At 42.2% G+C, this 26,895-nt stretch overlaps 2 protein-coding genes across 2 annotated transcripts in view; one reads left to right on the top strand and one right to left on the bottom strand.

Moving 5' to 3' along the window:
* The window catches only part of rtn4rl1b (reticulon 4 receptor-like 1b), a 142,862-nt gene extending 136,953 nt beyond the window's left edge, over positions 1-5,909 (bottom strand). Inside the window, exon 1 of the mRNA XM_019874343.1 lies at positions 5,399-5,909. Within this exon, the coding sequence (XP_019729902.1) occupies positions 5,399-5,411 (13 nt within the window). The 5' untranslated portion in view covers positions 5,412-5,909. The remainder of the gene's footprint in view (positions 1-5,398) is intronic.
* Positions 5,910-6,326: 417 nt separating this feature from the next.
* Positions 6,327-26,895, top strand: part of dph1 (diphthamide biosynthesis 1) — a 69,755-nt gene continuing 49,186 nt past the window's right edge. Inside the window, exons 1-3 of the mRNA XM_019874339.1 lie at positions 6,327-6,434; positions 7,247-7,396; positions 20,465-20,528. Of these exons, the coding sequence (XP_019729898.1) occupies positions 6,380-6,434; positions 7,247-7,396; positions 20,465-20,528 (269 nt within the window). The 5' untranslated portion in view covers positions 6,327-6,379. The remainder of the gene's footprint in view (positions 6,435-7,246; positions 7,397-20,464; positions 20,529-26,895) is intronic.

Genomic DNA, 26,895 nt, shown 5'->3' with positions numbered 1-26,895 from the left:
TGAAAAAGGACCTGATGGAGTTAGGCTGATGTTCATGCTTGCATGCTTGCAAACCCGTCCATGACCTTGTTAGAAGGTGTATACAGTATATAGTGCACACTTATAGTCTGAAAAGTACATTTGTACAGTGGGAACCTCTGAGGTCAAAAGGCCTTAAAGTCACAGGAATTGGGATTCAACTATTTTGGGAAAATACACAAAAGCTACACTAAAAATTGGAGTTCAGAAACCTCACGAGACCTCAAATGAGGGAACGTCCAAGAATGAACTTTTTGTGTGTTTTACTTTTTCTTTGGCTTTTGGAAGAAGGAGCAACATCAACAAGATAGAATGTGAGAGAAGTAGAATATGGAACTGCAATGTTTTTCTCCCCCACGGATGTTGTACTTTGGATTCCTTTTGAAAATACTGTGTGATAAAGTAGAGTGTAAAAAATGGACATGGATTTTGACACAACTTGTCATAAAATGTTGTTGTGCCATGTACTAAAAATAACTTTTGATATGAAGAAAAAAAGTGTGTGGGGAGGCGGATGTACTAAAAATAACTTTTGATATGAAGAAAAAAAAGTGTGTGGGGAGGGGGGGTTGGTGGTGGTAGGAAAAAAAGTAGCATGTGTGAGTAATGGAGACGACCACCACTACGACTAATCAAAAACCTATATATGCAAATCCACCAAAAATATACAGGAACAGAATTTCTCATTATAAGATTGTAGAAAAGAAAGATCATTCCGTTTCAGAAACAACAGTGTTTTCCTCCTCTTTCTGCTTAGTGTCAAGGTAGGATTTGTGAACAGATCACATTAATGTCCTCGAGCATGGTCAGCTAACTACAGGTTGTTCTTGTTTTGGTTCTGAATCTGGAGGTCGGATTCAGGTGCTGCTCTTTGTAGGAGGGCACAGAGCAGGCTGACCAGTGTCAAAGGCTCCAGTGTAGCGTACAAAGCCCCTACTTGTCACAGCAAAAATCCACCTGCACATACGCCCCCTTCACTTAAAAAAAAAAAAACAGCGGGCAGTCAGATGTCATGTGAAGCAAAAATGGACTTTTTCACTTGATTGAGCGTCATTATTAGCTAAAAGCGGCCGCCATGAAAAGTCACTCTGAACACTGCCGTCATGTATGAATTATGCAAGACCTTTTTTGGTTTTTCCCTCCAATGTACACGGCATGTGTTTGTGAATGGCGGATGCGTCACAACCAGTGCTGGGCCCTCATGCATTAGCCAAGCTCCCTCAGCTGCGATGTGTTATTCTAGGTGCAAAGTCATTCAAATTCACCAGAGAACTTGTTCGATGTTCCTGCCAAAGCTGACACATCTCTGCCTGGCCACCGACTCAAGACACGCTGCGGTACGCTTGCATTTTTTTTTTTTTTTGGCAGACGAGTGAAATCTCAACCTCATATTAATTTGTAGTGAATTAAGCGGGAAGCTTTTCCCCCCCTCCTGCGTCCAGAAACAGCACTTGACACGAGGGATGAACGATTTGGAAAAAAAATAAAAAATTCTCCAAATATTGCCATTGCGATTTAATATGCAATTATTTTTTTTCAAGCTCCTCTTCCCAAACATGTATATACCCTATATTTTTATAAACACAAAAACTAAATTAATCAGTACAAGATGATTCAATACGTGGGGTGCAAAATGATTCAAGAACTGTCCAATTTGAAAGTAGAACGATTCGATTCGGATGGACTCACCATTATAATTTGGTTGGATGTGGTACGGCTCATTTCGACACGGTGAGATGCAATGACTCTGTTACTGTCATTTTACAAGTATTTGATTGAACTTGTCAGTATTGTATGTTTGACACATCCCTCCAAAAAAAGAGGATTTCATATCTATCTCAACATATTTTAAAAGTGGAATGATGTGATTTAGTTTGATTCAGTGCACTCGCCTCTTAATTCTAAAGCGATTTTCTGATTAAAATCAGTTTTAGTTACACCCCTATGATTTTATATATATATATATATATATATATATACACACACACACACACACACACACACACACACTGTATAATAAAGCCCCTGACCAGCTGAAATGAGGCCATTTATTTTCCTGGAAAATAAATGGCCTCATTGTGGAAAATTTTTCCACAAATTGCACCCTTTGCATTTTGAAAATTGCATTCTTTCTACTGCATTGCAATGCCGATTTGAATTAGGTTAATATTTCAGCCTTACAATACGACGCATTTGCCACCACCCCTCATTCCAACTCCAGCCAGTCAAATGGGAAATTAATGACTGTTGTGTGGCATGTTGAAGACCTCCTAATAGCTTTTTACCAGCATGTCCATTAGTATGACACACGCAAGCAGGATATGCAGGCTTGCTTGCCCCTTAAACTCCAACGAGCACATTCATAAATATCCATTGTGCTGCAACGTCAGTTGGAGCACACCATTCAGAACCTTTTGACGCTTGCTTTTAAATGATATGGCATCACTTCTTGCACTAAGTTGTCAGAAGGCACTTTTTCAACAATGGTCCTCCCCTTCCAAGCCGTTCCGGCTATAAGCACTCGTCACCGCCGTGTGTTTCATCTTCACTCTTGGAACCACAATAATCGATGTGATGGCTAAGGAAAACAGGCTGTTTCTCTCGCTGCCCCTGAGGCACACACACACACACACACACACACACACGCACACGCGCGCGCTCGTGCGCCGAAAACAGATTGGGTCTGACAAAGCAGACTAAAAGCAGTGAGCAGTGGTATCTATCTATACAGTGTTCCAGTGCCAGCATGACCTGCGGCAGAGAAAAGAGAAGCCGCTTTGTGTAGAAGGCCACCAGTAGATGTGTTGTTTGTGGCAATGCTATAATGAGCATTTATAATGATTCTTAAGACTCGTCTTTGCATAATTCACCCGACGTGGCGGGCTAGTTGTCAATTCTGTGGCTGGTGTCATTCAAAAGATCATTTCTGTGCGGGTGTTGCTTGTGATGGACTCAAGTTCAAAAGAAATTTGGTGGATTCGGGAAGCCGGAAATTTCCAGTACCCCAAAATACCCCAAATATTTTTTTCTTTCAACATTGCTTTGTCAGAATTCCTCAGCAATATTGTACTGCTGTTTTCTCCAACATTAATCTAAAGAACATTTTCAATGTCTTGGCAGACTCATGAGCAATATTCCATCTTGATCCTGCTGTTCACGATGCAACATGACACCAAGACGACTCCAAACAGCACCTTGCCATTGCAAGGCTTTCAATTAGGATGTTCTCAGCTCAACTTTAGAGAACACTTTTGAACAACCGCCGCTTCATACAAAGTGCTGTATGTGGAGTAAAAAGGAATCAGACAACAAAAAAAGACAGGACTGAAAAAAAGAAATTCAGAACATAAAAAAACAATATAACACCACAAAATACGAAAATAAGACAGAGTCTCGCGCTGAGTCTAAATCCACCGACTAAAAATGGCATTTTAAGACAAGCGGTAAAGATGAGCTTTGTGTCATAGTGCCGTCAGCAGGTTGCGACAGAGAGTCTGGAAGAGTCGTGGATATTCTATCGAATTTTCAACATATGTAAATGGTGAGTTGTCACATTCTATTACAGCCTGCTTTGCAAGACAATCGTATGTGTGAAGATACATTTGGCCACAATATCCACTCTGAGTCAAGTATTTGGCATTACTGTGTTAAAAAAAAACTTTTTTTTTTTTTTTTAAGCGTATACCCACTGTTGACTTCAATGTACCCTCATGCTAGTCAACATGTTTCGGTCGTCAGCCATATTTGTTGTTGTGCTAAATCACATGTCCGGTGTGGCTCATCTCACATCAACGAGGCTTCTTCTTTCACAAACTTGCCACCAAACCGTGCTTATGTTTTGAACATGACAATTGAGTTGGCTGCTTTTTTAGAGAACACTTTTGAACAACCGCCGCTTCATACAAAGTGCTGTATGTGGAGTAAAAAGGAATCAGACAACAAAAAAAGACAGGACTGAAAAAAAGAAATTCAGAACATAAAAAAACAATATAACACCACAAAATACGAAAATAAGACAGAGTCTCGCGCTGAGTCTAAATCCACCGACTAAAAATGGCATTTTAAGACAAGCGGTAAAGATGAGCTTTGTGTCATAGTGCCGTCAGCAGGTTGCGACAGAGAGTCTGGAAGAGTCGTGGATATTCTATCGAATTTTCAACATATGTAAATGGTGAGTTGTCACATTCTATTACAGCCTGCTTTGCAAGACAATCGTATGTGTGAAGATACATTTGGCCACAATATCCACTCTGAGTCAAGTATTTGGCATTACTGTGTTAAAAAAAAACTTTTTTTTTTTTTTTAAGCGTATACCCACTGTTGACTTCAATGTACCCTCATGCTAGTCAACATGTTTCGGTCGTCAGCCATATTTGTTGTTGTGCTAAATCACATGTCCGGTGTGGCTCATCTCACATCAACGAGGCTTCTTCTTTCACAAACTTGCCACCAAACCGTGCTTATGTTTTGAACATGACAATTGAGTTGGCTGCTTTTCAGCTTGAAACGACACGGTAAGGTCACGGACAATCTGTATCTGGCTTTGCCCCGGGTTGTTAAAATTACAAGAAGAAGGAAAAAAAATAACTTAAAATGTTATTAAATGGAAGCTATTTGGCATGGCATCAATGAAATCTCAAGAATTGCTGTTGCTGCTCGTCGCTGCATCTGAATCACACAAACAGTTTTATGTTGGAATGCTTTGATAAAGGTCGTCATCACAGCACAGACAGTGGCCCGTACTTGTGCAATGGTTCTTCAAGTGGGGGGTCTGTGGGAACCTCATCAGGGACTCCTTGCGTCTACTTTGATTTCACCCCCCTTAATTATTGTTCAGCAGCAACATGGATTCAAGTAACCGATAGATAGACGAGAGGACATATGAGTATTAATGTCTTGCTGCTGCCATTCATCTTCTGCAGACAAGCCCATTAAGTGACTCACCCAAGCCCTTGCCAAAACATAAACAATTCAAGGTGAATTTTCCCTCGCGACAGAAACTTGATATTAAAGTATTTTTTTGGACAGGGCTTGGTCGCATATGAGGTGAAAAGAAGTCTTGGCCCATCATTTCGTGTGTGGCCCGGGGTGAATAACCTTGTGGAGCATCAAGTTCAACAATAATAATCGCCATAAAAACAATTCTTCAGCCTTGTGACCCGGGGACAAGTCATATAAACTGCAGTGCGGCATCTGCTGTGTTACAACAAGCACATTGCCGCGCATACACACGTATGAATATTGCACTCAGTACCAGTCAGGCAGGCGGGACAGCTTCACTTGCAAAATCAAGACGCATCGACTGCGTGCTCACACGTGTGCGTCAGGAAATATCCATGAAATATTAAAACATGCACATTAAAAGTTAAGTTACACTCACCCCTCTTGAACATGTTGCCGACCTAAATGAATTTGTTCCTCCGTCCTCTTGAAATCATCGATCCAAATATTCCAGACTTGCGGAAGTTGATCCGTAGACCCCACTCTTTCAAAAAAAAAATAATTCTTAGTGTCACTTAACTGCCCTTCCCGTTGTGCAGGTGTTATTAATATTCTCCACAGAGTTCAGTATTGGTTGGGGATCATCCGCGAAACGGACCCACGCGCAGCAATTCCTTCCGTCGGACGCGATGCTCCCGTGAAGAGGTTTGGTGACTGAATGCGTCTCCCAAAATCACTAAAATATAAAAATAAATCAAATCAATCCTCCTTTCGGCCAGTCAGAGTCGCTACAGCCGCATCTCCGCCAAACACGAAATCATTAATTATTCGAGTAAAAGCAACCAATTGCATGGATGGGTCCTTAAAATAACATGTTTAAAGACACACTCTGACAACAGTTAGACGTTGCCTGTCTGCAGAAGTCTGCGCTTCCGTGCAGCACGCACTTGTGCTCAAGAAGGGAGAAAGTGATGTTGTGACGCCTTCACCTCCTCCTCCTCATCTCCTTCTCCTCATCCTCCTTCTCCTCCTCCGGACGCAGCCTCTCTCACCGGAGCGGCAAACAGATACATCAGCAGAGAAACACAATCATGCGTGGCGCAAAACTATATTTAAACTTCAGATGAGCGACAAGGAGACACTGAGGTGTCATATCACTAAATAACAAGAAAACTTTCTCCAAATCGATCGGATTTGGAATATGGGAATGATTAGTTATTAAAATCAATATCTGTTTAATTTTGTATAAATCCACAGTTAAATTAATTCTCCAATGTTGATACAATAGTGTAACCTTTGGTTATTTACCGGGTAATCCGATTGTCTGTCTACTTCTATGTGCTCGAGCAGTCCAAATCCATGCTCTGTGATCGACTTCTCTGGCCTGGCTCATGTTTCCTGTTTAGAATGAGAAGAAAACATGGCGGCGCCCTCGTGTGACAAGCAGCTTGTTCCTGTCAAAAAGCCCACAGCAGGTAATTGCAACGTTTTTCTTCGGAGATTAATGATGCCAATGACAGATACATGTGTGAGATATTTTAAAGTGCCTCCTATGTAGACGGTGGAGTTTACGCAAAAAGTGAGACATAACGTTGTAAACGTTCCACTTGCGTGTCGAAAATCAATTGCCGGGAGGTAATGGTGAATAACAGTTGCTTTTTTGAAAGATGAGTATATAGACTGGCTGGCAATGCTAAGCGCTTGAAAATAATATCGGAAACATTAATAAAAAGGAAATTCGTCAAATTTAGGAGCGTGCCTAAATGTCCCACTCTGGTTTCAAAACATGTAGAAAATCCACTAACGTGTTTAGGGATGTCCCGATTAATTTTTTTGCTTCCCGAGTTCGTGGCACTTGGCTTGGTGTATCTGCTGATACATTTACCCGAAGTAGCAAAAGTACATCCTGTCTTAGTTGTCTTGTTATGTATATAATACACACACACACACACACACACACGCACTTTGACGAGAAATCTTTTCTACCTATGTTTGTATACTTTGCTACGTGATTATTCTTTTTAGTGTGACTGCAATTGTGGCTACTGCACACCAAGATTACCTCGGGGAATCAATAAATAATGTATCTTTTTTTTTTTTTTAAGTACACTGAGCTATCGAGTGATTCAGGAGTTTTGCAACACATCTTTCTGAAGTCAGTTAAACACGCAGGCAATTAACAATAACTGTTGAGAACAACTGTTTCATTCATGACAAGTGAGACCCATTCTGTTGGCTTTCTGTGTGCCGGACTGATTAACTCTTTTTCAAATGAAACGTTCTTCAGTTCGAGGACCTCGGCGAGTGGCCAATCAGATTCCAGATGAAATACTGCATGATCCTGAGTTGCGGGAAGCCATGAAAGCCTTACCTGCAAACTACAACTTTGAAATCCCCAAGACCGTGTGGCGAGTGAGACAAGCCAAGGCGACAAGAGGTGAGCTCACCTCAACCTTTCACAAGCTTGTTGGTGCGACAAATCACAGATTGTACGGTGAACATTTGCTGATGTTGAAATTGCCTTTCCAAACCTATGGAAAACGTGTAAGCATTCTTATGCTTCATTATTTATTTATTTTTCTTCAATGCATCGTATGTGCATGTTTTGAGGAAGTTGGAATCAATGCAGTAGCTTTCAAACGACTGCGACCCCTTTCGTTTTTGCTCTGTGTGTTTTTTTTTTCTCTTTAATCAAACTTCATCTTCCCGATGTGAAGCAAGGCGTTTTATCACCTCTGTCTCCTCCTGTTCCTCTTAACGTCCATCTGTTCCTCTGGCAGACTTGGCATTGACGCACACACACACACACACACACACACACACACACACACACACACACACACACACACACACACAAAAGAAAAAAAAAACCATCACACTGTTCTTTTCAAGTAGCCAAAAACAAGTGACTTTTATTTTGGATTCTACACAAGTGTATAAATAAACATCACTAGGTTAAAATCAAGCATGTGAAGCACACTTTCTTCTCAATGCCTCTGACTTCATCACCTCTGACAGAGAGCGTAGGTTTTTCATTTTCAACTTTCTGGTTGCTTTTCGAGCCTATCCCAGCTGCATGTGGGTGAGAGGCAGAGAAAACTTGGACAGTTTGCCCGTCATTGGCAGTGCTCACACAATTTCCTCCCCAATTATTTGCAACCCTGGTGAAGGTGGGTTAAAAGCCTTAAAATAAATTCCATTTTTATTGCAGAAGATTGCTCTCATCCTGGAAATTGTATACATGGTTCACCAACGACAGAATCAAGCTCCACCCATGGCCATCTCAGTCCCCAGCTGACTATTTCTTCCATAAATGGATGATAATTAAGTTCCTGGTTTGGTCCATAACATGCAAACCATTTTTCCCCCAAAGTAAACCAGATGTTTGCAAATGTGGTTCTTTGTTGAAACACAAAAGGTGATGCTTTCATGGGGAGCAACAGAAATCAGACACTATTTATTAGGGGCTAAAATTGGAGGCTTTGGACAATTTTAAGTTTAACAGTCGCTCTAAACGATGGATTCTTCTTCTTTTCCCTTCGGCTTTTCCCCATCAGGCGTCGCCACAGCGAATCAGTTGCCTCCATCTAACCCTGTTTAGTGCATCCTCTTCTCACACCAGTTATCTTCATTGTCCCTTTTAGTACATCCCTAAATCTCCTCTTTGGTCTTCCTCTCGGCCTCCTGCCTGACAGTTCACGACTCAGCATCCTTCTCCCAATATATTCACTTTCTCTTCTCAGGACATGTCCAAACCATCTCAGTCTGGAACCGTCTGATTTTCTCTCCAAAACCTCTAACATGAGTTGTCCCTCTGATGTACTCATTCCTGATCCTATCCAACCTGTTCACTCCCAAAGAGAACCTTAACATCTTCATCTCTGCTACCTCCAGCTCTGCCTCCCGTCTTTTCTTCAGTGGCACTGTCTCCAGTCCAAACAGCATGGCTGGTCTCACCGCAGTTTTATACACCTTTCCTTTCATCTTAGCTGAAACTCTTCTATCACACATCACACCTGACACTTTTCTGCAGCTGTTCCAGCCTGCCTGTACACACTTCTTCACCTCTTTTCCACACTCTCCATTTGACCCCCAAGTACTTAAAATCCTCCACCTTCTTTATCTCGTCTCCCTGTAACCTCACTCTTGTACTTGGGTCCCTCTCATTCACACACATGGACTCCGTCTTGTTTCGACTGACCTTCATCCCTCTCCTTTCCAGGGCAAACCTCCACCCCTCTAGTTTCTCCTCCACCAGTTCCCTGCTCTCATGACAGATCACAATGTCATCTGCAAACATCATAGTGCATGGAGATTTCTGTCTAACCTTGTCTGTCAGCCTGTCCATCACCAAAGAGAATAAAAAGGGGCTCAGAGTTGACCCCTGGTGAAGTCCCACCTCCACCTTGAATTCCTCCGTCACACCTACAGCACACCTCACCACTGTCTTCCAGTCATCATACATGTCCTGCACCACATGATGGACTGATCAGAGTCAACCATGTGATGAGACACAAGTGAAGGTGCTGGGCGGGGCATCTAGCCAATCAGCTCACGGGATAAATCAACTCGTGCTGTCATTGGTCGATGTCGGCGCCTGGAACTAATCCTGCATATAGCCATGCACAAAACCTCTGAGACACTCAACATTTTTTTCTGAATACAGTACTTTGTAAAAAAACAGCCATGTCGTGAAGCCGCGATGAATGAAGCTCAATATAGCGAAGGATCACTGTTGAGGCGATATTGCAGCTTGAACGAGGAGGGAGGAATTGACTATTTGAGATTATTATTTTTTTTCCTCCAGTAGAGCCTGTAATAGCTATTTGCATCTCCACAGGTTTCCAAGGCACAGAGTGTCTCAGAAAATCTTGACGTTCTATCAAAGAAACCATCCGACCTTTCCATTTTAGTGGAAGATGGTTATATCGTGACCACCGCGTTATGGACATCTATTATTGTTGCCGTCTTGGATTTGGCATTTCTAACAGGTCACAGTTTTATTTGGATGTCGCAATACTTTATTGACATTTGTGTGTCTGATAACAATATGGGTCTAAAATGGTTTCAGAGTTGAGTGACCCAAAATGGAATTGTGCTTTTATGCATGCGAAACATCAAATGTTTTACATCAGTCACACAGCCTGGAAACAAAAATAAATATGACTACCAAATCAGGCAGTCACAGAAAAACAAAGAACTAATCAAGATGTGGATGGAGATGGCAACAAGCGGAAGCGGCCCTGAAGTGTCTCGGCATCCTTGAAAGCTTGCCGTGTTTCCCAGGGAGACTTGTGGAACGCTGTGGGACTTGCTTTGTTTTCCAAGGTCCTCGTGCTACTGAGGCAGCCAAATGATAAGCGCGCTTGACAGTCTGCTCTTAAATCAGTCCTAGGGCTAAAACACAACAAGCGGCGTGATGTCGGGTTGTTTTTTTATTTTTTGGTCCCTTTTTAGTTGCTTCCATTTTCTTTCTGTGATACATTTACTTTTATGCACCATTGGGCAAAGCATGGCGGGAAAGAGTAGCTGCGATGATGAGATTGTTTTCTTCTCAAAATGTTTCCAATGCCGTTTTAATGTAGGGAACAAAACCCCCCTGAGGCTGTTTTTCGGATTTCATTAAGATTTTCCAGCCTCTTAAACGTAGGCAAGTTTTGAATCTCGATTTGCATTTGGCATGTCGCATTTGTGCGCACTGTTAATTCTCTCTGTGTGATGTTCATTTCGTCATGCATGGTGGAGAAATTATAGAATCAAGCACAGTGTGTTCATGGGTTTTATTGATTAATTTTTTTTCCCCTGTTTTTTTAATGACTCACAATGCTGTGATGTTAATTAGATTCTTTTCAATTAAATTTATTGTTCGAGAATGTAACCTAGTGTCTTATTTGCACTTCCATATTATTTTTTCATCAGGGATGCAGTTAGAGCTACTTAGGTTTGCACCATGGGTTGCGTAAACAGAATGGCAATTGCAGCATGACATGCAGTATGAACAGTAAACATGTCATAACAGCGTTACTGTGTTGCCCATCAATTAATTCAACCAAGAGGAGCAATTTGACGCAGAATATGGCATTGAGACATGCCCCTGCTAGTTTCCTGGAAATTATTAATATTGTGATTGTGGAATAAGTATTCAACATCAATTCTTCACTTTTCATCGATCTCAGGGAACCACCTTTTTTGCAAATACTGTACTGGCCTCTGCTATTGTTCGAATTTGCAGCATCTCAGTGTGATCGACACTTGACCAAACGCGGAAGATCGCGTCGCAGATGTACCGTGTGTGATACGATGACTACTAGCATATCTACGGGTTGATGACATGATGGTTTGACGGGCTAATTTAACTTAAACTGTCATGTCACCGTAGTTGTGCTCAAAAGTCCGCTAACATATTAAATGCCAGAATGCCAGCCGCCTGACCTGGCACGTAAAACACGCCTGCAAAAAGAATGTTTACATTTAGTTCCCCTTTAACCAAGATTCGCACATTTCTCAACCCTCAGGGGTTTTGTTGAGGCCCCCCAAAACATTCATTTTTGTTGCACGGAAAAAGCAAAATCCCAATTTGACGGCAGCTATTATACATGGGGCTTCATTAAAAAAAAAAAAAGGAACATTTTTCACATTAAGATGTTTATCAGTACCCTAAATAAATAACTAAATAAATGAATGAATGCGCATCTCTGATATAGCGCACTTCGTCCGCAACGTAACTCAAAATGCTTCACGTACTGTAATTAAAAGTACTTTTCATAGCGGTTAGAGAGTGAGTTTCAAAAGCAAAGAATTAAACAAGCTGACAAAAAAACCTTCAGTATAAGAACATGATTTTCAAAAACGTGATAAAAAATACTTTAAAAGACCTTTATCATAGGTATGGGAAAAGAGCATAATAATTTTTAGTTTATTTTTTTTTTTATTGGTATAATTTGAATCTTGATTTGTTCCTATTATTCACTCTGCTAATAAAAGATACCCACGAATCAAGGGGGACCGTATTATATACAAGTACAGAGAGGAAAAAATGTGTTTAGGGTAATTTCGGGGGGCATATTCTCCACGGGTGTATTTGACTGTGATTTTTCAGAATGATAATGATAAACACATTCCAAGAGGAAATGGTTGGAATTTGGAACATAATTGGAGTCTTGCAAAACTCTGACGAAACCCGCATCCATTCACCTCCAGCATCCCCGTCACCTTTTTGTTGGAGGCAGCAAATTGACGGTCTTTACCTCTGTCAGCTGTGTCGAGGGTGTGTTGGGAAACTTTTCTCCACTAATAAAACCGCCCTTTCTCATGTAATGACCTGTCTCTCACTCTCTGCCTGTGACCCTGAAACCTTTTCGGCATTACCGTGCGCTCTCACCCCTGCTTTCAGCTCGGTTCTATCACGCCATCTATCACTCCATCTTACGCTTTTAGTGTTTAATGCTGCCTCTGCCAGAGTCTTGTAAAAATGTTCAGACTTTGCAACGCTACACACACTGCAGTGGCTGTCGCCATTTTCAAGTATTCGCGTTTATCATAGTTGCTTGTTATTGATAATACTCGTGTAGACTATAGTACCGGAGACAATTTCCTTTGTGTGTTCTACATACTTGGCCAATAAAGATGATTCTGATTCTGATGGATTCAGCAAGCGGCGGTAAACAGAGGTGATGGAAAAATCTTTTCTTTGCATCACCTTTGGAAATGCCATTTCGTAGTGTAACTCGAGCAAGTCGTTACTTCATATTTCAGTCCTCACTAACGTGATTCATCCATTGTATCCATCTGAAAGCCAACATACGCTCCCTGACATCACACAGTTCCAGAGAACAAATATATACACGATCACTCTTTGAACAATCCCAAATCCTGCTGTGACTAGATTTAGACAGCATGCTTTCAATTCAGCTTTGTTACACAGTGCGTAATGTTAGCTCTAAATCACAGGCTAGTCTTTTTTTGGTCTAATTTATTATCCATCCGTCCAGCCATTTTCTGATCCGCTTATCCTCACAAGGGTCGCGGGGCGTGCTTGAGGCTATCCCAGCTGTCTTCGGGCAGTAGGCGGGGGATACCCTGAATTGGTCGCCACCCAATCGCAGGGCACACAGACGAAAAACCATCCACGCTCACACTCACACGCAGGGACACTTGAGAGTGTTCCGTTAACCTGCATGTTTTTGGAATGTGGGAGGAAACCGGAGTACCCGGAGAAAACCCACGCAGGCCCGGGGAGAACATGCAAACTCCACACAGAAAGGCTGGAGCCAAGATCGAACCCTGCACCTCTGCACTGTGAGGCCGATGCGCTAACCAGTCGACCACCATGCCACCATCATTTATTGTTATTATTATTATTATTGTTATTGTTATTATGATTATTATTATTGTTAACACATCCAGTGTGTAGTAATGAATGGAAAAACAAACGGTAAATGTTCAGGTTCCTTGGAAAAAAAAAATCAGTCATATATATATATATATATTTTTTTTTTTACACGTTTTCCACAATTGACCAGAGTTTTTGTCTTTGCCGATCTAATGTAATCCTTTCAAAACCCTGCAAAGCCATTTTCGTAACTTGTAAATGCATTAAATATGTTTGAGGATCAGCGCTGAAAACGTGCAAACAGTGAGAACACTTTATTGAATCATTGAGATAAAGCGTTACTCTTTTTCACCTTCTCTGTTGTTGGAATTGGTGTATGTGGCTAAAAGGGGGCCCAATGATGCACTCCGCCCGCTGGCATGAGTCGGCCTTCCACCACGATATAATTCGCGCCCTTCGGTGCACATGTCCGCACTGTCATAAAGCTGGAAGGCCATCTCTATTTTTCATGATACTGGAGCCGTATTTTATATGCTTGATTTTATTAGTAGTATATTTTTTTCTATTGATTCATATATGGTATGGTTCTTAATGATACTCTTCTGTGTTGGGTCAAATTTATAAAACATTTTTTGTGTCCCTTTACAGGGTCATATATATAAAACCAAGCTCCCTCGTAGTGGTTGCTCAATTGAGGTATTTTGTTGGGCAATGGACTTAAACTGTGAATAAAACAATAAACACAGCTAACAAACCATAACCATGGTGGTACCTTGACTTACAAGTTTATGTAGTTCATGCCCATAACTGAAATCACTCATCAGAAATCAAACTTCCATTTTAAAATAACTAGAAATACCACTGTTTGAGTCCCCAACAAAAGCGCCAACATTATTAAAAATTTGTTTTTACCAAAGGGGAAGTCTAAACTCATCTGCACACTGTTTCCTGCATAATATTGTGTTTGTGGGATAGGAATTAAGCAGCAAAATCCACCCGTTTTTACCCATCTCAGGGGGCGGCCATTTAGTTACTTGCTGCCGACTGAAAATGATATCACAGTTGCTCGGGGCTCAGGTAACCTTCAATCATAGCTCCGCTTGCAAAAGTGACACGCCCAAACTCGGAAAACAGGTGCAAGCAGGTGTCATTTTCACTCGACAGCAAGTGGCAAAATGGCCGCCCCCTGAGATGGATAAAAAACGGGAGGATTTTTCATCTTACTTCATATTCCACAAATGCAATATTAATCAGAACGCCGTGTATAGACTAGTGCGGGGCACAGAGAACATATTAGTTAAAAAAAAGTTGACTTCGCCTTTCAGAAAACCATCACTGTATTGTACTGTATAAAACATATATCATAATTCAATTAGAATAATTTAAAATAACATGTTTTTCCTCAATTACAGCTTTTTTCCCCCCAGGTCACTTTGAACAAATTTCATCTTTGCTTTTCTCAACACATTTTTTCACTCTTATTTTACCCCTCTAGGATTAATATAGTAATTATTATATTTTACACCATTGGTTGCTGTTACAGCCTTGGTTGACTCCTTCTGCTTCAACTTAGTACCGATTGTAAAAGTACTCATTCTGCTTGGCCAAGCCGACAACATGCACACGTCACTCATGTTTTTCTATGATTTTAAGAAATTTACGTCATCTGCGTCTTCTCATTACTTACTTCCGAAGGACTTGTGGTTCGGAGAATATAAATTGTTCAAAAATACTTGCAATCACAAAACAGAGAACAATCAACTGAGCGCTGCCTTGTAAATTGGAAAATATAAATTTGGGCACTTGCAAGTCAAGGTACCTCTGTTCGAGGATGTCAGGTTACAGTACAAACAAACAGCTAAAAATGTCTCCGATGTGCTCTCATATCTTTGATTCCGTGCAGTCCCAACGAGAAGTGTTGTCTTTACTAAACATAACAGAGTACAATGGTGCAAATCAAGATCTGCTACCAAACTCTCCAAAAGGAAAGGACACTCTGGCTTCTCTGGTCCCTTAAGCAGGATCATCTGTGACTGGCCACAGGAAAGCCTCTCTTTTTTGAGACTTTGATATTCACCTTGCAAACTCCACCACATACGATAGGGATGTGCAAGTGGTCTTAAAGGCTCATCATTTCTCTTCAGCTGGTCCTCCTTGAGAAGGACTACACTTGGCAGGCAGTATCTTCCATTGCGCCTGAAGTGCGGAGAAGTGCTGCTTGTCTTATCTGTCCCAAAAGGTTTCAGCCAAATGCTGGACTTGCTACCTCTGCTTGTTTTGAAGTCTTTGACCCAGTTACAGATGGCATCAGTTGAGGGACTGACCTTTAGAGTGGGGAGTGTTACTGGCAAGAGTATTTGAGGATCGTCTCGTTTGGCGCACGTTGGAATCGGAGGCCGTGCTTTGATGAGAGCCACCGCCTCTGCCAATCGGTTTGGAGAGTCTCTTCAGGGTCATCGCTGAGGTTCCATCAAGGATCCACCCGGGTACACCAATTCCTTGGCCCACCCATGTGAGATTGCTTGAGGAATATTGAAAGTCCTTCAGCGACCTTTATCGAACAGGAACTTTTCCACGCATGTGTTGTCGATCTTCAATCTTGAGCTAATTGAATGCACTGATCCAATTGGTTCCTCAGAATAGATCAGTTTGACTTGGCCTGTAAAAAGGCAGGTATTGATGAAAGGCGTGGATGAAACTGGACACATTTAATGATTTGGTGACCTCTGTATTCGTGAGTCGTGCTGTCCACCATTTGCTTTGTACAAGGCCACCCCTTGGATGATGTGAGGACGCTGTCCACGGGCCAAATTCAGTGCATAGGTGATAAGCTGGACTGGCATCAAATATTTGAGCATGAGGCAAAGCATGAATTGTATGCCAAGTGATGCATCCGTTTCTCACACTGCTTACTCTTGTTTTACCATCCACAATCCAGAGACTAGCAGCTTGTAAAGCACCTTCAGTGAATAGTCTGACCTGGTATTTATGTTTCCTGGTGGTTGTACCTGACCAGAAGTGTGGCAATATGATCCTTGCCCTGAATTAGGAGAGATTTCTTTTGGTGAATGGAGTTCACTTTCTCTGATGCCATTCATGACTCTCCAGGGAGCATCATCATCAATGAAAGGATCGAAGGCTTTAAGATTGCTTTCTTTTGAGAGCCTTTCACATTCTTGGAGGTGTACATTTGAACTGAATGACTGATGGTTCTTTTAGTACAGTAATTTCTGTGTGCGTAGTGATGCCAGCATGTGCAGCCATTAGCTCTCACTGCAAGATTCTTCTGAAACAGGAGTGCGATATGATTGACACTAGCAATGGCAGGTTATTGAGATGGGAATGCATTTCTCTTTTGTTTGAGGCATTTTCGTGTAGCACGTTTGACTCTGAGGGAACCTCTTTTGTCCTCTTAAGCAGCACTACTGTTGCCGCAACTGAGGGGAGTGAATTTAAACTGTCATCTGGATCAAAGTCACAGTTGGCAAACCGCTTGACATCAACCTCAGCTTTGTTCTCTGACTGTCTTCGACAACAAATGACCCGTGAGGCGAAGTCACAGTTCCCAAAGACTTATGGACCCACTTTCTGGATATATGATGTCTCCAAATGATTGTTTATCCTCGAACCACAGAAACTTGAGACAGTTGTGGTTTTCTCTCACTAGGAAATGGTGGCATATTTGCCCACTGTCTACTGTCTTGGGTACAACTTCCTTGTGAAGTATGGGGAATACACAAACAAGGTTGGTTTTGAGGTCAGGTCCAGTTAATAGGAGATCATTACGTAATGCCGGTGTAAAACACCACACGGATGTTCCTCAGTTTCCTTGGAATGTAGACACCAAAGGACAGTAAGTAGCACGTTTCTTCGTTAAATGTGAGCCGGGACGCTATTTCAGCATGATTACTTTGAAACCTCTTTTGCATAAAGAAAAAAAAAAATCTCTCATCACGAGCCTTCTTTCAAAATTGCATCTTTGAGAGGAACGACAACTCAAGTCCTGGACTTTGTTTGCTTTATCTGCTTTGGCTGCCTTCAATTCTTTGAGGAAGCCACTCAGCTGTTGGAGCTTTAAATAATCTCTGCTGGAGATTTTAGGGAAGCTATTAATTCGTTCAAAGAAGGAGTCTTCCACCATTTCAGGTGCACCGTAGCAGGTTTCCAGTCTATCCCATATTCTTTTTTAGTCCCCTGTCTGAGAAGTTGACATGAACAGTCCTGATGTGTTTGGCGTGCTCAGCTGACTCCTTCCCAAACCACACCATCAACGGATCTATCTCCTCACTGGACATCATGTTGAGGTCTTTGATGGCGTTCACAAAGGACTGTTTCCATGCCTTATAACTCCATGGCTGATCATTAAACTTTATTAGGCTTGTTGAGACTAGCTCTCGATGGGCTAAATATCTTGCAAAGTCAGCCACGTTGACTTGGTCAGGGATAGGTGGATTTGGTGTATGGCTGGATGGCAGATGATAAGAGCTGTAGCTTGATTTGTAAGCTTGATGACTGCCTTGCATGTTGTTTGAATATGGGTGGGTGGCAGCAGGCTCGAGTGACTGCAGAAGTGTTTTGCTTTCACGTGTGGAAACAAAGCCATCTTGAGGTTCACTGTGCCCTGTCTCGAGATGTCGGCGTTGACTGGAGTAGACATCTGGTGATTCATAATGCTGTTTCATTCCATATCAATGGCTGTTGGGGTTGGTGTTTCAACCTGCTTGGCTACGTATTGTTTTGTGCGCTCCAATGTGTCGACTGGAGGTTCAAATAACTGCTGGAGGTTGAGATTGGTGCTGCTTCGAACACTGCCATCAATAGCAGCTTCCAGGACATCTGCTTCGGCCTGAGCCACTGCTGCTTCCTGCGCAGTGAGAGCATATCCATCTTGGCTTCAAGTTGTGCTTTTTCTACCTTGAGCACCATTTCTTTTTCTGCATAAGACAGACGTGCTTTTAGACGGGCTTTGGCGGCTGCAGCCTCGGTGGAGGAAGCCTTTGACCTCGCTGAAGCATGTGAGGCAGAAGATATTGTCCGGACTGAGCCTTTTTTGCTGTCCATTTGCTGTCCTCGTGTAAGCGTTTATCTTTTCTGCCTCAAAGTCATTGTTATTGTGCTACCCTCAGTAAATGCTGATATCTTGGATTTACCCCAGCACTAAAGCTCTGTGAACTTCTTTCTTGTCCACAGGTATATTGACTGTAAGGGGGTAAAACTGCAAACATATCAGCAGAAACGATCTTTAAAATACAAAAATACAAGTATGCCCTGCAGTGTCAGACACACACAAATGGACTTTTACTACATTGTCAATTGGGGTAATTTGTTGTATTTGTTTTATAAATCACTGAATGGTTTAGGTCCTGGGCACATTAAAGAAATAATAATGGAGTATAACGCCATTAGACTTCTGAGGTCCTCAGTCTTGAATAAATTAGTGGAGATCAGAATTCAAAGTAAACATGGTGAAGCAGTCTTGCGCTGTTATGCTGCACGCAGGTGAAAATAAGCTACCAACAGAAATGATGTCAGCCCCAAGTGTGAATGCATTTAAATAATATCAAAGTTTAAATAAATGTTAAAAAATACCTATGAATAAGATGCTTAGAACATTTAAAAATTCAAATTTCCAAATGCTTTTTCTTGCAATTGTCAAAAAGGAAGTTAAACATCTGGGCTTTGCGACGTTCATTACCTTCTTTTGTTAATCCTGTCGTAGCTTTAGTTTTATTGAACCTATCAGCCAGGACGAGAGTAATCTTTACCGCTTTCCAAGTTCATCAAAAAGTACCATTTCCAATTGTAACGTTTGCCACTGTGTGTCCAGTCGGACTGCTGGGGCGACATCATACACAAAAAATGCCCCCCAAATGCAGGACACGCCAGTGGACTTTTAGTTGCTCCTTGTCGCGTGACTGTGTTTTCACTTTTGAGGTTACTTGTGGAGGCTCTCAGTCGCACAGGAAAGTTCCATCGTAGAAAGGGTTCTGTCAGTCGTCATCTGTACCTGTGGGTAAAAAACAAAAAGGACGTTTCGCTTCTCTCACAGAAGCTTCGTCAGCGGTAGACAACCCTGAAGTCTCCGTGATGAACCACCAAGGGACCACCAAGGGACATAGACATGCTGATCAGGCTAACTGAAAGTAGGGGCGAAGCTTGTGTGAGGGAAGCTAAACGTCCTTTTTTGTTTTTTACCCACAGGTACAGATGACGACTGACAGAACCCTTTCTACGACTTTTGAGGTTATTTAATTTTGGTCAAATTCAGTTTCCACAGTAATTATTGGAAGTTTGGTCAACTAGTGACACTGAGAGCTTCATAGACATCATGTTTATTAAAAGCTTAACCTGCTTTCAAGTATTTCTCCTCAAGGTGCCATCTGGCTTTTAGAAGTAGCGCCCCCTTTCATGCATCACCGGCCCCCGCATTTACATGAGAAAATGTTGCAGAATATTCACCCCGTCATCATTTGTTGTAATCCTTCCTTAAATTAGTATGCAGGCGAAAAGGGCAGCACTTCACCGCCTGCTGTCAGGGTGCAGCGGATGATGACGGCCAAGTTGGTTTGGCGCTTTATTAAAATCTGTCTCTTGACGCGAACATGAAACCAGGAAAAATTGTTTTTCATTATTGGTTCCTCTCATTCTGGCATGCTGTATCAGGAGATTGGATGGCCCTCATTTGTAAACATGTAAAAACATCAGTAGGACCATCAGTGGTTTGTCAATCAGTTCATCCATATTTTATGTTTGCTCTGGGCCTTGTTGGCTGAATCGGAGAAAAACAATGTGGCCTATATTTGCTGGTGAGTGAAAGACCAAGTCCAGCCCGCGGATGTGAACAAAACGCGAGTGATTATGATTGGACAGATGCCTAAAAAGCATAGGTGGTGCTCCACACCATCAGGCACCGAGTGACGGGGGAGAAGCCTTGAGATGAAGCTAAGGCTGTTGGTTCACGCTATATTTCCAATGGCCCATCAGCCTGTAAAATAAACCAACATTGCAAGTGTGGCAGAAGGGAAACTGCCCTGAAATGTCATTATTCTTTGCCAGCGGTGCACACTGGCCTATGAATAGCTTTGCTTCCTGACGATTATTTGCTATCAGCCTGCCATCCCTCAAAACACAAGTACATCATTTTTTTTTTCTGTGTGCCTCTTCTCATTCCAGTGGCTCTGCAGCTTCCAGAGGGCCTGCAGTTATTTGCCTGTGTCATCGCAGACATCATCGAGAGGTATGCCGCAGCTGGGGAAATTTCATATTTAGATGGCTTTTTGATAGCTGAGCCCCTGCCAGTCAGGGAAAAGAGCAAAAGTCAAGCCGCTGGCGTTCGAACTTGAACTGTGGCGGGCCGCTCGGCGCTCATTAGTCGAGCGAGGGCATTATCGCGATTCTCTGCTTCTGACTCAATGCGGGCTTCTGTACACAATGATTATGCCGGTCTGGGACGGTGTTCACATCACACACTAATACTCGAGGAAGAGAGAAGATATTTTTCTTGTTAATTACATCTCGTTTCAGTCTGTGTGCGCCCTTGTGTTGCATAGTAGCACTCCATCACTAGGACAGCACAAATTTTTAATTTTTTCCTTCCTTCAGTGCGAGTCGCCTCCATATTGATGTCCTATATGCATAACAGTCTGTCTTCTCTGTCACCCTGTGTTTTGGCCTACATTGTGCTAAATGAAAATAGCTGTCAAAAGAGGTACCCGTTCTGTAAAAGCACTCACCTGGGGCCCACGATGGAATATGCAGACAAAAACTGCTCGGTTGTCCTTTTTTCCTTGTCGTCCCCGAGGTCTTCTGTCTGCCGACGCTTCCCAGGTCCCCTTTAAGAAAATGCATTCTGTCATGCAACACCCAGAGTGGGTTCCATTTATAGATGTGAAGTCAATACTAAACTGTTTATAAGATGGACCAGATAGGGGATATAATGGCCAGTGCTTCCATGGACTTTTAGGGCTTAGTGGATATTAGATCTCATGCAGCCAAGTTGGATGACAGCAATACCAAATCAGAATCGTTTCAATGCCAAATGCTTGGAAATTAGGTTCATCCTGTCAAAAGTTTGACTTGGATCAAAAAGTTTGTTGGGTCACGAGTTCCCGCGATGGAATCTTGTCGGAGAACAAAATGATTGTTGCGTTGGTCATTTACCCCAAGATGACAAGAACGCCAGGTGATCTCAGAGTGAGTCTAATTTTCTCTAACCTATGTTCATTTGTCGCAAACTAATGGGTTGGGTCAAGGGATTCCACCAGAAGCCGCCCGAAATGCTGCCGCTTGGCATGTTTCGACATTCCGTGATTGTCAACCTCTGACTGCTCCCGGATGGCAAGGTAGTGCCTGGACCACGGCAGGCTCTCTTTTGTCACCCATTTTATGCACTGGCGAGCTCTACTCTTATCAATGGGGCAGATGTCTACAGCAGCCAGTTAAGATAAATAGGCCTAAGCTGCCCTCAGAGTAAGGAGCTTCTGTGGGATGGTCAGCTTATTCCTACTCAGGACAAATTGGCAGCTGCAATACATCTACACGATGAAACTATACACTCTAAAAATGTGAGGCCACAGACTCTGGTTGACCATCGTTGGCCCAGACCCTGTTTTCCATTTGTTTCCACCTTGAGGCTAGGCTGAGGTAACTGCACAGGCAAAACCCCCTGAGAAACCTAACGAAATTTTCAGTGTGAAAGGGGTCCCACAAGGCATATTTCACCATCCTTTATTGGCAACCTATCAGCCTACTAATGGATGCCCAGGTAATGTGTAGACCAGGGGCATCAAACTCATTTTAGCTCATGGGTCACATGAAAGAAAATCTATTGCCAAGTGGGCAGAACCAGTTAAATCATGGTATACAACTTAAAAACAATCGGTGTCAATATTACGCAGATTTTTGTTATTTCCGGGCCAGCCTGGTCTCTATTCCAACCAAAGTAACTGTAAATAAATTGATTAAAAAAAAAGCCGTTCTGTTCCCTTATTTGTAACAATTTAGCATCTTTAATTACATGCAATTAATGTCAATGTTTTATTACTTCCTTTCCATTTGTTCATAAAATACATATTTTGTATAGACCACATGATAAAATTAACAAAAAATAAGTACCTTATTTTCCGCACGAAAAGGCGCACCTAAATCCTTCCATTTTCTTAAAGCTCACAGCGCGCCTTAAAATCCGATGCACCTGTGTATGGTTATTATGGTAGTATGTCGACTTCAAAAATGGGTCCTTGCTAGAGACACGCTTACAACGCAGAGTTCAAACGTAAGGAGATTGGGTTACGCAGTTGAACATGGAAATAGAGCAGCGGCAAGAGAGTTCAATGTTAGCGAGTCAACGTTGTAACTTGCTGTTGGTTCAGTGAACTGTGTCGCTGGTTTATTAAATAAGTTTGACATCTCATTGTTCTGTAGCAACGCCACTCAACAGCTAAGCTCTCTTAGCTGTTGTCGTTTGTTCAAAGCTTCTTTGATCTGTGACGTGGGTTGCGTCTGCGCTGATTGGTTGAACCACATGCGTACGTGCTCGCGCTCACACGCGCACAGCAGAGAGCAGTGGACTATGGATTGCTGAGGCGCGCTTCACTCGAGTGGCGTTGCTACAGTTTTGTTGGCATTTCCTTGAGCGTAGCTCCATCTAGTGGATACATTGTAGATTGCGTCTGATAGTGCGGTGTGTCCAATATATGACAAAAATTACAAAATAGGCAATTCATCGAAGGTGCGCCTCATAATCCAGTGCGCCTTTTAGTGTGGAGAATACGGTACAATGAAACACAAATAATGCAGTGGCAGGAAAAAGCGCCAATCAAAATAGGTGGTTGTACAACTTCTTTTCAAGGAACAGAGCAAAGTGCAAAGACTTAAAATGAATACAGCAAGGGCTTCAAGTAAAATTGAGGAATACCCACCATTTCACCATGGTTTTGGCAGCACACATTTGCCATTATTATTATTATTGTTATTATTATTATTATTATTATTATTATTATTATCAGTTTAAATTCATCTCTTTTATTATTTATAGAGACGGGACGAGACACTTTGTTTTGTTTGATAAACAATCATTAATTGTTTTGGTTGTAAAGTGTCCTTGAGTGCTTTGAAAGGCGCTTATAAATGAAATGTATTATTATTATTATTATTATTATTATTATTATTACTATTATTACTTTTGTTTAATCATCTTGTTCTTTGCCTGCCATTTCATTCAACTGTGATGACTCAGTCTGAACAGATGGTGGCACCCACATAATGATGTACATGACTGTCTTTATCAGAACAAAAATAAGAAAAGTTGCGAAAAATAATGTAGCGCTTTGTGCTGCAAAATCCAAATATACAAGACTTTCTCCGCATGTCCGGTACAGGCCCAGATTGCGACCCCTGCCTATTGGTAAGGCTGTTGCTTGACCTGAGTGGCGCCAAAGCTCGATGCTAATGAAAGCTAGTGTATTGATCCACTTTCTATGACCTCAGCGAACTATATTACCTTGTCTTTCAAAGTCGCTCCTTCGGAAGTCCTTTCCACCTTGAAAAGCACCAGATCTGAGCTGTACAATAAAATAAACCTATTACAAAAAGCCACATTAAGACGATTTGAAAGTTATTTCCCTCCAAACAGCATCCGTGTAGCTTAGAATAAACGGAAGCCAGAAGCTTGTAGGCTGCCACTGTGTACAATTAACATCAACCATTTGATGCGGCTACTTATTCAGTCGGCCGTACTCATTTTTATACCTGGCCAAATTGTCTTGTACGTTTGACACCCCTGGTGTCGACCGAGGCAGCAATGTAACCTTTGGGCTTTGGCCCGGCAGGCAGTTGATCTTGTGTCACCCAGCTTATGAGCTGACAAGCTCGACTCTTACCTCTAATATCAAACGGGCAGAGACCCACAGTAGCCAGTGTGGAAATAAAAAGGGCTAAGCCGCACCTCCGAGTCAGGAGCTTCTGTGGAATGGTCAGCCAATTCCTACTGAGAATAAGCTGGCAGCTGTAGTTGATACTGACTTTGTAAAACACACAATAGATGTGAAGATGAACCCACTCTATCTATTCTGCCACGAGATTTCATCTGATTTCTTGATAGTGCAAACGTCGCTGATGGAGTGCGAGTGTTGTTACACTTGCCGTGTCAGTTATTTTGCCATTGGTGGCTGATTTCTGTCTCTCGGCTTAAATCGGACAGACACGCGCATCGAATATTCACTAAACTCCCATGATCGATTGTAGTCTAAATAATCTTGTCAGAGTAAAGTGAATAGCAAAAGTTGATTTATTGCCCCGCAAACACCCTATATCTGATTTTCTCTTGCTTGTCACTCTTTCGTTTGTTGATCTTGACATTGTCAGCGAGTCACAGATGTATACAAAAAAGCTTTCCGGCTAAACGATAGCCTGTGCAGACAGGCAGTGATTCATGCGCCGTCACCGCACCATGTGTTTTATTGCTTTTGATGGTGACGGCTGTCTCGTTGTAGCTTTGAAAGATACCTCTATGAACATCCTTGTGCTGCCGCTCGGGTGACAGCGAGGCGAGCTGCAGTGAGCAAGCCGCATGAATGCAATGTCCAAACCCTGGGGACGACCATGGCATTTAATGGTGACCAATTTTTTTTTTCCTGGCGTAAAATCCTTTGGATGCTACATCGATATCTGCCTGGAACTTAATCCAAGGTTTGCTTCAAGCCAGACACATCACACATCAACAAATTGAGCACACAATCCCAAAGCTTTTTAAAAAGTGAAAAGCGGTTGTGAGCAAGGGGAGGATTCTTTCCTTTGACAGATTGGCAGTTCCCCATCTTTTCATTTGTAAGAATTTATCCAAACATGTCCATTGATGTCACCAAAAACTATGAATTTCATGATAGTGAATGATAGATAATTGTCTAAACTAGATACAGGCATTTGATTGAATGTCCATTATTGACTATGGGGAATACTTATCATCAACCTTTTATGTTATCTTCTTGGGTCTGGTGATTTCTTTTTAAATCCGAATGTTCTGAACTCCAATGCCTACTTGTGCTTCATGATGACGTTAACTATGCAAATGCGCAAATGAGTTGATTGCGCGCTCATATCCTCAAAACATTGTATCGCTGGAAACTCGTAAATCGCCGTCCTCTTTTGTTGCTTCATTTTGCCTAAGTTATTTCATCCATCCATCCAGCCATCCATCCATTATCCGAGCTGCTTATCCGAGCCGCTAATCCTCACGAGTGTCACGGGCGTGCTGGAGCCTTTCCCAGCTATCTTTGGGCAGTAGGCGGGGGACACCCTGAACTGGTTGCCAGCTAATCGCAGGGAATCAACCTACCATGCATGTCTTTGGGATGTGGTGAGGAAACCGTAGTACCCAGAAAAACCCCACGCAGGCAAGGGACCTGCTAACTCCCGTGTCGCCTCAATTGCTTCAGGCTGTGATTAATCAAGACTCAATCTTACACAATCAACACTTCCTGTTAATTGATTATGCTGCTCGTAACAGTAGATTCTGTTCAGGTGAACTGATTTCTCATTTACTACATTTTAGGATGAATGACCTTTCGAATTACAAATGAAATCACGCATGTATCAATTAGTGGCTACCTCCCACACATTTGTCACCTGTGTGATGTCAAAAAGCCATTAGCTCCCTTTTGTCTGCAAAAATAGTGTCAAAAAGGACCCACCATTTTTTAAAAAATTAAAATAGAAACAAGAGTAGGAAGAGGGAAAAAAAGGTTCTTGGAAAAAGATAGACGTGTAACTAAGCCCACACAGACATGTCCTCCAGCCGTGCCTTTCAATCTTCAGCAACATTTCAGGCATTTGCAATTTGTAACCATCGCTAAGCTCCATTATAAATAGTGTTTAAAATGCAAAAGAGTCTGAGCTGATAGTCACATCAAATCTCCATAATAATTGTAAATAGTGGCCAAAAGCAACACGCATTGACCCTAGGCTAGATTTGCTACACTTTTTGTATTTGACCGACAAATCTTCGTCTTTTCATCATCTGCTCAGACTCAATCTTTCTCAACTGACACGCAAGTTGTTAAAACGCACACGTGCGCACACTCTCCCGACAGCTTTGTTACTGTATCCCGGCGGTCATGAACCCATTCTCACTCTGTACAGGTATTGCCTTATGGCACATATGTCAAAGTGCCGGCCCGCGGGCCACATCCGGCCTGCGAGAATGTTTTCAGTGGCCCCTGGGATGATATTGATTTATTATTAGAACCGGCCCGCGGACCGCAGCAAGCCGAGAGCCCGCAGATCTTTTACACGCACCAAAACTACATTTCCCACAATGCAACGGTGACGCGCCAAGCAGTCGGCCGCTTTATTTAAATATTTATTAGTCTAGCAGTCGTTCCCATAACAGTGACATTAGCTTTCAGATACCCATCAAAAATGGCAAAACGGAAGGTGGACACTGAGAACCGCGGGTTTCAAACAAGGTGAGAGTCGAAGTACATGTTCATGGACGTAGCTGGAAAACCTGTGTGTCTTCTGTGCGGAGAAAGTGTGGCGCGATTGAAATAGTGTAATCTGAGACGACATCATGAAACGAAACACGCGAACAAAAACAAGAACATGGA

The sequence above is a fragment of the Hippocampus comes genome, unplaced genomic scaffold (genome assembly GCF_001891065.2).
Source record: "Hippocampus comes isolate QL1 unplaced genomic scaffold, H_comes_QL1_v1.1 scaffold125, whole genome shotgun sequence".
In the NCBI taxonomy this organism is placed as follows: domain Eukaryota; kingdom Metazoa; phylum Chordata; class Actinopteri; order Syngnathiformes; family Syngnathidae; genus Hippocampus; species Hippocampus comes.
The sequence above is the reverse complement of the archived record's forward strand: the minus strand, read 5'-3'. Positions and strand labels throughout refer to the sequence as shown.